Source organism: Anoplopoma fimbria, chromosome 4, assembly GCF_027596085.1.
Source record: "Anoplopoma fimbria isolate UVic2021 breed Golden Eagle Sablefish chromosome 4, Afim_UVic_2022, whole genome shotgun sequence".
Lineage (NCBI taxonomy): Eukaryota > Metazoa > Chordata > Actinopteri > Perciformes > Anoplopomatidae > Anoplopoma > Anoplopoma fimbria.
Genome location: NC_072452.1, coordinates 6,804,092 through 6,820,026, shown reverse-complemented (window position 1 = coordinate 6,820,026; position 15,935 = coordinate 6,804,092). Strand labels below are relative to the sequence as shown.

The window sequence follows — 15,935 nt, the reverse complement described above, 5'->3', positions numbered from 1 at the left end:
ACTTGCAGTGTTACAGTGATGTGGACAAATTTGACCCTGGGACAGGTATCCAGTCCTGCAAAGGCTTCATACAGAAACATAAAGTGATGTGAGGGATGACGTTGTCAAAAACTCATAGAAAAAGGCCAGGTAATCACTCACTAATATGTGCAACGAAATGTTTGTACTTTGCGCACAACATAAGTAAATAAGCAAGGAAGTAAAAACAGTGTGCATGGAAAATGACTGTAGGGAGTCATGACATATGAACACCGGCCAATTTTGTTTGTGTCCGTTCGTAGGCTGAGTGATTCAGAATCATTAATTGACAGGTGAATGCAATCAGCATATTGCCATGCTTTCATTCCTCTATATAAGGAAATACTTTTGCCTCAAGGTTGTTAGAGCTAAGCATAAAAATAATAAACATAATTTATAGAGCATTTTATAAAATAAAGTTAGAAAGTGCTGTTCATGGTTGAAACCGAATTAAAGCATATTTCAAGATTTATTTTCAAAATTGTGAACAAAATTATATAATGACAACCAATTCTATTAAAATGCAGTAAGAGATGATAAGAGACAAATCTGTACACAGAGCATAGATATAGTTTGGGGATGTCTCATTCATCAGTTTGGACCTTAGAAATAAGGACTCTTTGATACTTCCAGCACCTTAGCAAAGATTAAGCAGGGTGGAGCAGTTGTCATCCTGCTGTAAGAAATGAAAAAGATACTGAGAAGCTAATTTACGGTCTTGATGGACAGATATGCATTAGGAGGTACTTCCCTGTACCAATATGGTGGCCGCGTTGACGCGACATCAAGGCCAACATAAGGACCAGTATCAGAATAACCAAGGAGAGTCATGGTTAGTAATATTTGTAACACCTGTGGTTTTCTACTATGATAAGTCAATATAATGTTATTCATAAGGTTATGGCATTATTTTGTTAACTAAAACTAAATAATAAATTAAATACAGAATAAAATAAAGGATAAAAGATGTCGTTATTAGTCAAAAGAAGTAATCGTCAGTGAATGCAGATCATTCTAAACGTTAAAGCAACTATTTTCCAATGGGTTACACTACATTTTGTAGATAACCATTTTAAATCAAAAATACTAAAATAATTAATTATCTCTAACAGCATGGCAAGTGAAGTGATTAAAGCTCCACATTGGTAGAAAGTCACATTTTTTTGTAATATGGTGGATATTATTGAGAAACTCACTTTAACATCAAATACTTTTCCCTTTCATCACTTGATATTGACACACCATAGTAAAATGCACTGCGAAACTTTCTGTTAATGTTAGTAAGGGATGCAGATAAGCCAATGATAAACATCCGTGATGTGAATGTATGGAACAAAACATTTGACTAAGTTATCCCAGTAGTCTAATTACAGAAATAAAAGCAACAAGTTTAAACTTAAGTCAGTATTTCTGTGTATACCTTCATTTATTTCAATTTCAACCGGTTTCTTTCACACCAGGTTACAATTGCAATATTTGCAGTATTTTTGTGCTGTATTAAATTCTGTATTGGATAGAGGCTGTTTATATGTAACAATGCCTAACTAGAAAGCGTGGACGCAAATCTGTTAATAAGAGAAACTGTTTATTTCTTTTTAACAGATCAGTGAATCAGCCTCCACAAAGCCCAGTGTATTAGTTCATGTTGATGGATCCCCGTTACCTTCACTGTGAGCCCAATGGTTAGGATTTGTGCTTCACAGGTTACAAATCACCCTGAAGCAGTCAAAAGCACCATAAATCTTCAGCCTTTTGCTTTGTCAGTTCATGCTGGTGGATCTTTAGAGGCTGCCAGGTTGTGATGAACAGCTCCTAACTTAAGCACACCATCATCACACATCATTGGATTTTTTTGGAAGCAATTTATAGGGCAAGAACTGTCAATTTTTATGCATTCACAATTGAAATAATTTACAGGGTTTATACTTAAACTTACAAGGTATACTTGCAGTGTTACAGTGATGTGGTCAAATTTGACCCAGGGACAGGTATCCAGTCCTGCGAAGGCTTCATACAGAAACATAAAGTGATGTGAGGGATGACGTTGTCAAAAACTCATGGAAAAAGGCCAGGTAGTTACTACTGGCATCATCATATTGCTTCACATTAAAGGGTAACAAAACACCCTGACCCACAATTCATTTCATGCTATTGCAATTATACTAGACAGTAAAGTTAGCATCAGTTTACACACAAGCACAACTGTCATCCTAATTTGGAATTCAGAGCATCAAGATTTAATTTATATCATCAAGACAGTTTAGAGAAGGTCCATTGAAATTCAATTTGACTTTCCTGGCAGGTTTATATCATTTTTTAAGTAAACCTTAACAATAAACACTTTACAAAGTCCAATTTGTAGTTATTTAATTTCCAGACTTCTAAACATCAACGCTTTTATAACAGAAACACCTTAAAAGACAACAAAACAATCTACATCCCAACTGTCTCAACTAAAGCCGGATGTTGCCATATTGTTTTGTAATATTGCTGTTTGTCTTAATTGATTTTGGGACATGAAATGACAAAGAAGTAATAAGTTCAAATAAGTACCTTAGTTGCCTTAGATTAAAGTAATCATACAAATTTCACTTAACCATTAGATATATTAAATATATATCTATAGATTATTGAGAGACTGCCGTATCACTTGAAAAACAAAACATTGTTGAAGTATTTTGCCAAATACTGAATATAAAACCAAATATACCAGCAAATTAAAACAGCAGAATTACTTCCTAAAACTCAAAATTATAAAATGACAGCCTGTTTGTTGATTTAAATCTTATTTTACTTCATTAAGTACAGATTGATTAATTTACATTAGGTTACATCTCTATTTTCACAAGGCAACTTCAATGTACAGGATAGATCTATAATCTTCGGCTGGATTATACTTTGCTTCAAATAATAAATACCTTACACACGCCCATGCATTAATCAATACAATGAATTCAAACATTCATCAGGTAAATGCAAGATGGTGTAGTTCTCAAACCTAACAGCAGATGGCACATGAGAGCAGGAACCTTTGACGTGTCATTTCACCAAGCAAGTAAACAAAGACATTGTGTAAATATAGGTAAACAAAAATAAAAGCCTGCAATCCTTTACTGAATTGTACTTGTTCTCAGATCCCGGTTGCATGTGGGTATGTGTACACTTGGAGGTAAAGAAGTGCAGAAGCAAAAGAGTCCTAGCTGAGCATCACATTTAATACTTTTGCAGGGTGTTTGCAAGGTTGCCCTCATTGCAGATGAGTACTGTCAGCCTCTGAAATCCTCAGCACAGGGGAGCTGAAGTTGGACGAGCAGGGAACCAAGTTCTGGGTGCTCAAATAACTAATCTTCTTGCTGTCCTCTCCCTGTTCCAGACAGGCCTCCAGTGAGTCTGGCCCCCGAGGCTGGCTGCTGCTGGGCGGAGGCGGAGGCACAAGGCCGTGCAGGAGGCTGTTCCCCAGGTGGGAGTTACATCGAGCCAAGTTGTCAGTCAGATGCTGCATGTACACCTCCTCCAGCTGCTTCTCCAGCATCCCATTCAGCAATGAGTTAGACATAGGCTCCAAGCCTGACCCGGGCAGATCCAAGCTGATGTTCACACTGGGCCCCATAACCAGATAACCCTGGTCTGGAATGGACAAGTAAGGCTCGCCTTGTGGTCCTTGTTGGGCCGCCCATTCTGGCTGACGGAAGGCTTCAGGGCCAGGAGCGTAGAGAGCGTGCTGGGGGATGGTGGCCACCTGCAGGTCAGGATACTGTTCCAGGAGGCTGCAGTTGTCCAAGCAAACCGTATAGTCAGGGTCCAGAGTGAGGACTTGTGGACACCCAGGGATTAGGAGGCCCATTGGACCATCACGCACCATATTCAGTCTCTGGCATTTGGCGGGGTCTAGTTCCACCTGGTGTGGACCTCATAACAGAAAGTAAACTGGTTATTGTTATATGTTGGTTTGAAGTTTTTGGATATTTTGCAGGAAAGCATTAGAGATATTACATCTCACAAAGTAAGAACATGCTGGTAAAAGGAAAGCAACTGAATCATGAAGTTGACGTTAGTACCAGTATGGAAATGTAATCATTGGCTTTGGTTTGCATGTTATTTTTATAAGGCTTTTTACCTGCTTGGGCTGAATCTGTCTGTAGGTCCGTAGGGTTTGAGTCTGTGACGTGGCAGTTGAACGGATCCTCACAATGAGCATGTGCCTGCGATTTCTTCAGCTTAGAAGCAGAGGCAAACTTTCTCTCCTCCCTGTAACACAGCACTCTGAGAAAACCTTCGGCCAACATGGCACAGAACGACTATCCTTCTCTCTTCTGTCTCTTTTTCATCCGCCTTTGCTCCTTATGATTGTCACTCTTGTGTGCAAATGGCAGGGTATCATTTCCTATGTATATTGTTAAGACCTACTCACTTGTTTCACTTCTGCAACTGAGAACTGGCCCCTCCACCCACACTGCATACTTCCTTTTATTAACCGGTAACTGCTTATCACAGTTTAGAGAAAAACAGAACAGGACATTTATACTCAAGCTCAGAAAATCAAGAGTTAATCACCTTGTGACTGATATATAATGATATATCACATTATTATACTGTTTATACTGATGCACAAGTGTGTACATAAGCAGGTTAAGTTGGAGCTACTTTATGTACAATAAGTGTGCTCAACCTAGGGGTCGGGCCACGTCCAAAGGGTCAAATGATAAATCTGAGGAGTCCTGAGACGATTAATGGAATAGGAAGAGAAGAAAAAGACGTTACGCTACACAAAGAAAAAAGACACACCTTTGTGTTTTTTGTGAGACTTTAGAGTTTAAATGAAACCAGCTGAGCAGTTTGGAGAGGAAATCCCTTTTTGGTGGAACAACACAAGAGGCCTCCACCAGACTTCGCTGTTTGTAGAGGGTTAGAAGTGAAAAAATATCAGGATCCACTGGTTTAATCATTAACGCATTAGAGTACTCCTGTGTGTGCATCCACAAAACCTCAGTGGGATAGGTGCTGGATACAAAAAAATCAATACAAGGATTCCCACACACTAGTCACAGCTCTTATTTATTTAATTAACAAGGCTTTGATCAACGACTGGTCTTCCCCTTTTAGAAAAATCATCTTCACTGTATTCAAAGATCTTGCTCAAACTAGACGCGACAAAGGGAGCTGGGATTCCCTTATGCAGGTACTTCTTCTATCGCAGTTTTATTCTTTAATATCTTATAGTCTTATGTTATTTTATGTAAAATTTTAAAAAGCTGAAGCTGTCACATAAATGTAGTTATGTAAAAATCACACTATTTGACTGAAATGTGGGGGGATTAAAAATATCATAATATGGAAATACTCAAGAAATTAACAGAGACCTTAAAACTGCTGGGAAGCACTTTGAGCGGTTGGATAACATTCTGAGGAATATCTGTTGCAATTCAGTAACTCAATGAGTGATGACTTCTTCAGAACAAATCCTGCTTTCTCTTCACAAACAGCAACTGTAAAATCATCAATCGTACATAAAATATGTTACAAGGCAGATTTGTTTGACTTTGTCGTTATTGAAACTTAATTCAGGACACCAGCCAAGGAATACTGAGAGCCAGGCTTGTGGTTTTATTTGCAGTCTTATTTTTATTTTATTTTAAAGAAGATTGTGAAACACCGGGATTACCAAAACAATGTGAAACAGGATGCTGATGGCAAAACAGCGATCCAATTCCCTTAAAAAAAAAAAACAGCAAATAAAAAAAGAACAACGGCTTCATTTCACATCCCTCTCGTAATTTTGGCATGTGTTGTCATTTTTAAACATACATCATCACGTAGAAAAAAGTTTGCTATTAAACAGCATTAAGACCATATAAAGTAAATCCAGACACAGAGAATGGGATTGTAATGGATCACTTTTACACAAGGTGCTGCAGGTTTGGCGATGACGTGATTGGCAGTAGCAAAACATGTTTCCAGGATACGACAGATGAAACTTATGCTAATTGAACCGGTGAAATGAATGAGGACAAAGTATTATGGATAATGTCCTGTTGGCCAAACGGTGAATCTGTATTACAACTTTCAAAGGGCCGTACATTTTGTTGTGTCAAACTATGTGTTTTCAAAAAGGAAGCTACGCGTTGCTATGCTAATGGTTGATTGACATGTCGTTAGGCCAATAGGCTTAGCGGGCTGAGGCTAATAGGAGGAATCAGAGCTGTTTGTAGATACCCATAATGCTCTGCTTTAGCACCTCCTTTCACTACAGCTGACAAGGCACAGCTGAACACAGATTTATAGAAAACAAAAAAGTAAATCACAAATTTATAAGCCGGCTGAAATGTTGCTTGTTTTCCTCCTGGATCAGTTCTTGGTCCGCCTGGGTCCAGATCTGGGTTTAGGTCTCAGGTAGAAACAGTGTAAAGCTGCTACTGCTGTGCTTTCTTCGCCAGAGCCTCGGCCTCCTGCAGAGAGAGAAACAGAGGGGGAGAGAGGAGCAGAAGAGGGAGAGACATATTAAAATGGAGGATAATGGTTTATATATCTCCTGCCACGGCACAGAGGAAAACCCCTCTGTTTCTATGGTAACTGGCACACCTCCCTGCAGCTCCTGTTGTGGCACAGAGGAGGCGCCAGTGTGCAGGAGAGATTGAGAGGAGAAGGAGAAGAGGCCTGCTTGGGTGTAAGGATATCAGGAACAGATGTATTATGTAATATGTGTGTGTCTTCTGCATGGACATCACACTGTTAGGGTAAATATATATTTAGGCTCATAAGCTGGTGTTACAGGAAATATGGCTGTAGGGAATGCAGTTCAAAGAAGGGACAGATATCAGCGTGATCATCAGCTTATACCTTGGAGCCAGGGGGAGCGGTCATACCCAGGAATGCATACACGGCGTTGTCCTCTCTGGCATCGAAGAAGGCCTCATAGTCCTGAGAAAGATGAAGACAGGGAGATAAGTTTAGTCGCAGATCGATCAACTCCAACCCGAGGAATGATAATGTGAAACAGGCCTTGGATCAGTGCCCCGAGGGCGACAATCTGAATCAGACGTTGTTAGGGCTGTGCTATTTGTCCAGGGAAAGGCCTCGGTAGTCGGTCTGATAGGAGGTCATTGTGTTTGTAACCCACACGGAAACACATTCACCCATTTTACTGTTTAGTTGCCTGCAGTCGCTCTCATTCTTGATCCCTCAGTCCTTCTCACTCCTTTGTTTTCACTCCTTTTTGCTACCACACACACACACACAAACATATTTTTGTAAAGGGGCGGTACAGCTGAAAGTATCCTTGGAAATGCTGTTGTCTTTGTCTGTGACATTCAATACAACCCTTCCCGCTTTTGCAGCTTCACTTCCAGCTATCCGTTAGCTGCACAGCATGACTGTCTGTCTGATGGGAGTAAACTAGCATCTGCTAATACAGGAGAGATGATGATGTTCAGTGCTGTACATTTTATCTCCTCACATGATTTTTAAAGGAATAGTTTGAAATTTTGAGAAAAAGGCTTATTGACTTTCTAACGAGAGTTAGATGAGAAGACCAATATCAGTCTTAACCGTTAATAATGAAGACGGAGCGGGGTGACGGTTTGTGCTTAACCACAGAGTTTAACACAAAGAGTGGAAGCAGCGGAGAAACAGCTCCCCTGGCTCTGTCCAAAGGTAAAGAAGTCTGCCTACCAGCACCTCTAAAGCTCATTAAATACTTCATATAATGTTTGTTAAGTCTGCACAACAATCAAAGTGAAAAAGTTGAAAAAGTTGCAGTAAATCGACGGCTGCTACCTTGTTGGTTTTTTTACTTCTGATTTTGTGCAGATATAGTGTGGGCTTTAGTCAGATCTTGTTACTTTTGTAGAGAGCCAGGCTAGCTGTGTCCTTCAATTCCCAGTAATTAAGCTAAGCTTAGCTCAGAAGCTCCACTTTCAAAGTCAATGGACTGATCTAATTGTTGCTTATAGCGCTCTTTTGCCAGAATGCTGAATTATTCCTTTAAATACTGTAAAGATTTATTTTTTGCCACTTGGGGCAGCGGAGAAATCTAACATTGTCATATTATCACCTAATTGCTAATGTGTCTGTTGCTCCTTTTTACTGAATCTAACAGACACAGAGCAACAATATCATTCTGATTCTGTCCAACTGTTAAATCCAGTATCCAATCTCCTTTTAGCTCTCATCACCACCAACTTAGTTTATATCAGGCTCTTTAGCTGCTGAATACTCTCGGGAGTGTACAGTGGTTTTAACCTCAGTTTGTTTGCTGGAAAAAGACACTGATGAGAGCCGTGAGAGTGCACTATAACAGTAAATGCAGGCCATAAAACCAAAACAATGAGCGAAGTGCTAATTATCTGTGGGTGTGTCACTATGCGTGACACCTTTCACATCACACATAGGAATTAGATTTATGGTAAACATAAAAATGTTGATTAGATCAGTTTTAAACCTATTTAGTCTAAAACCATCAGAATCTGTTTTCAAAACCCACCATCATAATGGTGTTGATGATGTGATGTGATGAGCTGCAGCTCTGTGTGTAACCCATCAGAGTGATACTGTATTTTCATGAACAATCACATGCCGATAATTCAGAGTGTCTGTGTGCATGTGCGCCTCACCCCGCAGTATTTGCTTTCGTTGAATATCTGTGGGGGGAGAGGGTTCCCCGCAGCCGGCCTGGACTCCTCCGGAACATTCTCTCTCATCCACTTCCTGTTGCCCTCGTTGGCCGCGATGTCGCACTCCTCGAACACGATCTTATTGGCCGACAGGAAGCCCATGACATCCTGCTGCTGCTTTTTAATCTGCGTGCGGGGGTAGATGAGGGAGGGCGACAGAGAGGAAGTTGTCAGTTAGACGTGTGGTAACTTTGGGCCTTATGAGGAAACATAAGGGCCTCGGTTCACCATACTGCCATCAGTCTGCTGTGAGAGTGCACTTCTACTCTGCTGTGAGACATTACACTACAGAGATCTCTGGCCGCTCTGTTACTAAGTTACCTCTCATTTGCTGACAAGTGAGTGAAGTGATACAACAAGCGTATTGAAGAGGGTGAACTCAGGCAAGGCTAAGCAGGGATAGATTGTGTTTATCTGCCAGAAAGCGAGGAGGAGGACAACTCCCAAGGCTGGACTCCCATCATCCTCCTCACTTTATTGTTTAAAAACAGAACCATTTCAAAAGCATTTGTGACACTTTGCATACTTTTAATTTGACAAATTGTCAAAGCCTATCACTTTTACACAATAAAGCATGTTTCCCACAAAGGAAGACAGTGTTGGCAGTCCATACACAGGAGATGCCATCTTTCTCACTATGTGGGATTTACATGCAGATGTGATTATTTTCCACATCTCATTTATGACACTTTGTAAAAATTGGTCCATCCTGCTTTTTGCAAAACGAAGTAGATAACCAACGCTACGTCCCAGCATGAAATAGAAAATCAGGAACGACACTCTGTTGGATCTCTCCTCTTTTTAAAGTGCGGTGACAAGTGTGTTAGTTGTTCTGTCACACACAGCGAGGTGATAAAGAAGCTACAGAAAGGACAGAAATGTGTTGTCCCTGATTCTGCCCCTATCTATATGGATGTGTGTGTGTGGTTCTAGTATATGAATTTGTGGTCCAATGAGGGCTCAGTGGGTGTGTGTGAGAGGGAGGATGGCCCTACAAGGCCAGACGGAAACAAGAGCTCCTCTGGGACTCGGGAGGAGGTAACTGGTCAAACACGAGCCAAATAAGGCCTGCTGCAAGGAGACGCGCACATCCAGCCTCAGCTGCACACGCACACACGCACACGCACACACACACACACACACACACACACACACAAAAAAACACAAACAAAAAAAAAAATCTAACTAAGCCAACACCATGGTAAAAAAAATACAAGGATCCATGGATGATGATCTATTTATTGTCTAGCTGTCAGTCTGGGCACCTCCGTGTGAGGGCTCCTCCCAGCTTCATGGTGTTCAGACCAGACAGGTGGATTTTTGTCTTTCAGCCATCTGCTGAAACAACACTGAGGCATGGAAATGAGGGCGCTGACAATGCTGGCAGATTAGCCTTGGTGCAGTTTGAATCATTTAATGGCAGTTGCACTCCCGAGGCCAAAGTCCTAAAGCCGGCTCTTAACCCACCTGCTCCGGAGAACCAGCGCGGGACGAAGCAATGAAGCGGAACGCCATGAGCTCAGAGTTGCTTTAACCCTCTCTGCCTCTAAACACAGACAATCCTCCTACTGCAGGAAGAACCTGCACAGCCTGCTCCATCTCCGTTTTGAATTACATTAGCATACACATTGTTTAACTAAGTAAACTTACTTTATCCTAAATTGCTGCTAAAGTGACGAGTTGAGCACAAGGATCCACTTTCTCCCCTTTCTTTTGGTGCACTCTGGCCATTACCCAAGAAGCCTGCATTGTACTGTTGCCAAGTGAAATTAATTTGTAGGGCAGACTGGCCTCATGCCATCTGCCCCTAACTCTAATTGCACAGTGAGAGCTCCCAGCTTTGCCCCCTTTAGTCATTAGTGGGGCTCCTGGTGATTTTAATACAGTAGAAAACAGGCGGGCTCTGCCTTTGGGTGTGGTGATAAACAACTACTCTTATCCCGTTGCCATGTCACTGCTTATCTCTCTCTCTGAAATGATAGAGGATTAGTCCTCATAAAATAGACATGAGAGTGAGTCGGTGTCAGACTTGTAGACAATCAACTGGCAGGGCCTAAGCATTGGTTTCCTTAATCCCTGCTTTCTCTCACAACAGCTAAATTGCTTGCTGGGGTATGCAAATATAAACTGACACGAGACAATCAAAATGCAAAAGCGGTGAGATGTTGTCTCTGTGTTGTTTGTTCTGTCTGGACCTGGATCAGGCAGTAACTCTGACTCTGTGGATGTGATCACTGGACTGAAATATCTCTAAGACTTATGTATAGATTGACATGGAATATAGAACCGACATTCATTGTCCACAGAGGATGAATCCTACTGGGTTTAGTGGTTCCTTGACATTTCATCTAGCACCACCATGAGGTTGACATTTATCTCAAAAACTATATGATGGGTTAAACAAAATTGTTGCACTGACATTCATGATCCCCAGAGGAGTAATCGTCGACAATCCCCTTACTGTCTTAATAGTGCCAGCAGTAGCTCAAAGTTCTCACTTATCCTGTGAAATATCTCTACATTCACTGTACAGGATTATACTACATAATTTTGGCTATCCCCAGACTAATAATTTTTCCAATTCTTTGGTTTATGACCAAATACCTGCAAAACTAATCACCATAAGCCTCAATTGAACTTTGAGTTAAGAGCCATGAGTCTTTTAGTTTCAGAAGCTCTCCTGAACATCGACAGATAGACACACAGAGACAGAGCTGCTAGCGTGACTGTAAACTCCTATGCCATAACTTTGGATTATGAAAATGTTGCCAGGTTAATTGACTCATTAATTTCACATTTAGATTTTAGTACTCTGATACAGGAACTGCACTAAACAAACACTTGATTCATGCACACTGATACCAATTCTACCAGCCCTGACTTGGCACTCTACTTATGTGTTATGAAATTCCAAAAGAAAAGCCACACCCAGAAGTGTAGCAATCATTAGATGATTCAATGTGTCCACAACATGTCTGAGATGAGCAATACTGCATTTGGGTAAACATCTAGCAACACAAGCGGTATTCACTATTGAAAATATGAAGTCATAAAGGAGTATATTTAAGGCTTATAAGACATGTTACGGTAACACATATCTTTAGTTGCATGGCTCATTTTTGTTTGACCCCAAGTAGGCAAAGAAGCAATAAAACACAGCTGTGGAGAGGGCATCTGCAACATATGGTCTTTGGTTCACATTCCACATCATCATCATGCAAGAGCTGCAACAGGGCCATGAGATCAGATCAAAATTGATCAGGTCCAGAGCTAATCAATCCCTGAAAAAGACAGGACTCTGGCATTAACAGCTGCCAGACAATGGCGGACATTGATTGGGAGGCCTGTATCTAGAAACACAGGACCTGGATCAATGCGGTGGAGACTGATTCAATCAGTGATGTCTACTCAGGGCTGGGGTCAAGTTGTGTACGATGCATTCACATGTAAAGGTAAAGTCAGTTAAACTGAATGTTATCAACCGTTATCTTCACAGAGAAGACTATATGACAATTCTATTGGCTCGGGAGTCCAACGTTTGAACGCAGTCAAAATCCACAGCCGTGACTAAAGGAAACACAAATCAACCCCCCGGCCTTGTGTGTGTGTGTTTGTTAGGGATAAAGGTCTTGATTAGATCACAATTGGACGCTCTGTGGAATTTCAGCAGCAACAGTAGCCTCCACCCAATCTTGAGCTCAGTCAGCAATACAACGTTGTTACGAAAAGAGCCTTACACTGCTGCTCTTGGCTGGGTTCCTGCAGTGCTGCCCTGAAGGTGAAACAACAGCCAAAGGCCAGAAAATAACCTTTTTATACAGACTAACTGAGTCCCTGTAGCAGCCGTCAAACTCAAGCCTGACCTACAGGCCATAATGTCAAAACCCACAGTGGAAGAAGAGCAGCAAGCAGAAGAGTTGGACGTGAACAATACTGCACAAACCAGTAAAATAAATATTCAACTTGTTACTGATGCTTAGCAGATTTATGATGGCAATGAGGAAATTGTACAATAGTGTCGGTGTAGTGCATGAAGGGAAATGGGGCAGTAAATGTGCTGTGGTGCTGGCCAATGTTTTCTCCTCTGCACGCTAGATGAACCAGTACGGGTGTGCATTTACATGTGTATGTGTATTCAAATAAGAAAATTAATCCTGAATGTGACCTAAGGAGCAGTTAAAACAAGACCAAGTGGTACTTTTCTCTCAAATATACTGCATGTACAAATATTTAGTTATTTCTTCTTTAATGTTTGTTACGGCGTAGATCAACATGAGGTTATGGGTATGTAGCAGGACTTTATATTTGTAAACAATAGAAGTCCCACTGGAGAATTCGCAGCACCATTCTTTTAGGTGACTCAAACATGCTGCTTCTCATTACTGGGTGGAAAAGACGATGATGTCAGCCTGCATTCAGTTTGCAGGGGTACCACCCTCCACGAGGGACTAGCAGAGGTCAGGGGTCAGGGGAGAGCTAAGCTGGCAATAAGTGCTTCGCTCAGGGACACTCATTCTCACTAACTGTGACAAGAAGCATACCTGAATTAATCCTTTTTTAAGCTTATTATTTTCCTTTTTCCTGTCAGAAAGGTGTTGATTACGCACAGTGATAACATGCAAACTGTAGTTTTTGGCCTTTTGTTATATGACATTATATCATAAGGCGTTTATGTTATATTTATACTCAAACTACAGCATCAGAGCTCCACAAAGAGAGCGTGTTTTGGAGACTATTATTGGACTGCAATAAGTAGACACTTGTTTGTGGAAGCCAATGGACACACACATAAAAAAACATTGATGCAGATGGGAGCCACGCCTTAGTTCTTCAGTGTCTGCCATTTCCACATTGTACTCTACTTCCCATCTGACCTTTGTGGTTGTTCAGTCCATTAAACCTTAAAACACTTGGTTCATCAGATGTTTCCCAGCATTGACGCTACAAAAAACTATTTATGTAAAACTTTTGGCTTTTATGATGATCAGACTCTGCATGGAATCAATTTGCATTAACATCTATAAATATGCACTGAAATGGAACAGAACTTTGTGTCTGTAGGAAATATATCTGTCTGAATAATGCTGACTAATGTAGCTCGTCAAGCGCTGAATCTGATACATCCCTCTGGATGATTTTACATCCTCTCTCTCTCTCTGACCTGATAGCGTTTTCTCAGTGGAGCAAAAGCTTTAAACTTAGCTTTTTAATAAATAAATAAATACTCCTACTAGTCTATCCGTTTTGGCTGTGGCTCCTCTCACATCACATGCTGAACTAGACTGGTGTGATTCATGCAGCAGCAGACACTGCCGGATAGAGGAATGCAATCACATTGTTTTGTAGTTACTGATGCCATAGAACTGTAAGCTGAGTATTTCGACCACAGTTTAGTCACTCGGCAGCTCCATTAAAGGCAGACATGGCATAGAGATATTGCAACATCAATACTGTGTCAATCAGACATGGAGTAGTTCCGACAAACTCCGTAATGTGACAGCATCTCCTGAGACTAAATGAATCCTGACAAATGGTTACCAAAGCAAAGTGGATTAAAATAAATATAGACATAATGTGTTTATGACACTTTGCTTCAGTCAGCAACACTGTTGTTTTTCATCTAACCCTAACAGGAGATGTAGACTGGAGACAAAGAGTATGTGCACCATTTAAGAGGACATAAGCTTGTCCACCTGTTCTAGCAGACTCTGCTAAAGACAAATCAATGAGAGGTAATGCATCGCTCCCAGACAGGCTCCAGCACAGCGACGGCATCGCTGGCTCTGAACTCAGACCGCTCCGCCTTTACAGGAAGCTGCCGTCCTGTAAAAGCGTAAGAGCTGCCCAGCTGAAAAAGGAAATGTACTTAATCACTTCCTATGTGTGTGAACTGTGATACTTGCTGCTCAATGAGCACAAATAACCCTAAATGTGTCATGGGAAATTAATTTAGGTCACTTTAGCGTGGGATTTTAAATAAAAGGGCCCTTTCCATCGGAATAAACTTTCAATTTTGCACTGTGAAATGTTTTAGTGACCTCCTAGACTTTGACAAGCACCAAGTGGGTGCTAGTAATATCACTGATTATGTTGAGATGCGTGCAGTAGCTGGAAGCAAACTATATTTGATTAGTCGGAAGTGAAGCTTTAGTGCACTTAAGCTAGTAAACGGCAAATTCCGACAAATCAAGACCTCCAATAATTCCGAAACAGAGCACAAGTGTTCCTGGTCTGCAGCTGCACGTCTAAAAAGGGGCCCTGGAGAATTGCATCACCATCATTCCTCTCCACTATTGAGCAAACTGGCAAGAATGATGGTGGTCCTCTGGACCTGCAGGACAGTGAAGGCAACACTCAGGACTCTGTCCTCCTCCTGTCAGACACAAAGACTGTGAGCCAACCTATCCTGGCACCAGGGCCTTTCAGATACATTTATGCATCTTAAATGTTATTTTTGTTGCTGCACACATTTCCTGTTTGTCAGCCTGGTTCAAGCTGCAAAAACCATAAACTGTGAGTTCAGGAAACCCAGAGACAAACCACAGCTGAGAGGTGATGTGCTCAGTGGGCAGCTTTTAAACTTCCCCTCTGTCTCTTAAAGCGTGTGAGTTAAAAGTTAAAATAGGATAAAGAGAGAGGAAAGGACACTGAGAAGCTCCATATGTGTCCAAAGTCTTGAGGAGGGTAGAACAGCATGTTTATAGGTGAGTCAGCATGTTTATTGAGGATGGACATCAGTTAGTGAGTTCAATGAAAGTTCAGCTGCATTTCTTTTATTGTCCAACAAGAAGCTGGATGCTGCAGATGAATCCGGTAAAACATCACATGTACATCAATACACCATGCCATCCTTTTTTTTTTTTTTTTTTTTTTACTACTTACCGAAGTGGACCCGGAGGACGTTGCTATGTAGACTTTGATCACCATGTTAAATCCCCGGTGCTGACACGAGTCCGGTAGGCAGCGGTAGGTCGACCCTGCTCCTCGCTTTAGGATCGCTTTTAGCAGCGGCACAAAAAAAACACAACAACAGCAAACTTCCCCTCTTCCCGGCTGAAACGCAGCGTGTCGGTCGAAGGCAGCGCAGACTATCTGCGCAAATGCTGCTGCTCTCGGCTCTGGATGGAGGGTTTTACATTCCTCCTCCGCCTCTGCGCTCTGCCTCCCCCCGCCCCCTCCACAGCACAGTCCCCTCGCTCTCTGTAGGGCGAGAGCACGCTCAGAGGGGGCGATGGGGCCTATCATGAT

General features: G+C 41.5%; 2 protein-coding genes across 2 annotated transcripts; both read right to left on the bottom strand.

Annotated features, from left to right (window-relative positions):
* Positions 1–1,545: 1,545 nt before the first annotated feature.
* si:dkey-237j10.2 (uncharacterized protein LOC568721 homolog) lies at positions 1,546–4,397 on the bottom strand. Its single transcript, XM_054597178.1, has 2 exons — positions 4,136–4,397; positions 1,546–3,927 (listed from the first exon to the last, which is right to left on the bottom strand). The coding sequence occupies exons 1-2, from the start codon at positions 4,302–4,304 to the stop codon at positions 3,266–3,268; spliced, it is 831 nt and encodes a 276-aa protein (XP_054453153.1). The 5' UTR covers positions 4,305–4,397; the 3' UTR covers positions 1,546–3,265.
* Positions 4,398–5,614: 1,217 nt separating this feature from the next.
* sh3bgrl (SH3 domain binding glutamate-rich protein like) lies at positions 5,615–15,838 on the bottom strand. Its single transcript, XM_054597180.1, has 4 exons — positions 15,570–15,838; positions 8,628–8,813; positions 6,856–6,936; positions 5,615–6,464 (listed from the first exon to the last, which is right to left on the bottom strand). Exons 1-4 carry the CDS (start codon positions 15,612–15,614, stop codon positions 6,429–6,431), a joined length of 348 nt encoding a protein of 115 aa, XP_054453155.1. The 5' UTR covers positions 15,615–15,838; the 3' UTR covers positions 5,615–6,428.
* Positions 15,839–15,935: the final 97 nt, after the last annotated feature.

Excerpts from the sequence above, each read along its gene's own strand:
- sh3bgrl (XM_054597180.1), bottom strand. The coding sequence starts at position 15,614 with ATGGTGATCAAAGTCTACATAGCAACGTCCTCCGGGTCCACTTCG. Across the intron at positions 8,814-15,569 it reads CGTCCTCCGGGTCCACTTCG|ATTAAAAAGCAGCAGCAGGA; the intron begins GTAAGTAGTAAA and ends CCCCGCACGCAG. Across the intron at positions 6,465-6,855 it reads CCGCTCCCCCTGGCTCCAAG|GAGGCCGAGGCTCTGGCGAA; the intron begins GTATAAGCTGAT and ends CTCTCTCTGCAG.
- si:dkey-237j10.2 (XM_054597178.1), bottom strand. The coding sequence starts at position 4,304 with ATGTTGGCCGAAGGTTTTCTCAGAGTGCTGTGTTACAGGGAGGAGAGA. Across the intron at positions 3,928-4,135 it reads GACAGATTCAGCCCAAGCAG|GTCCACACCAGGTGGAACTA; the intron begins GTAAAAAGCCTT and ends TTCTGTTATGAG.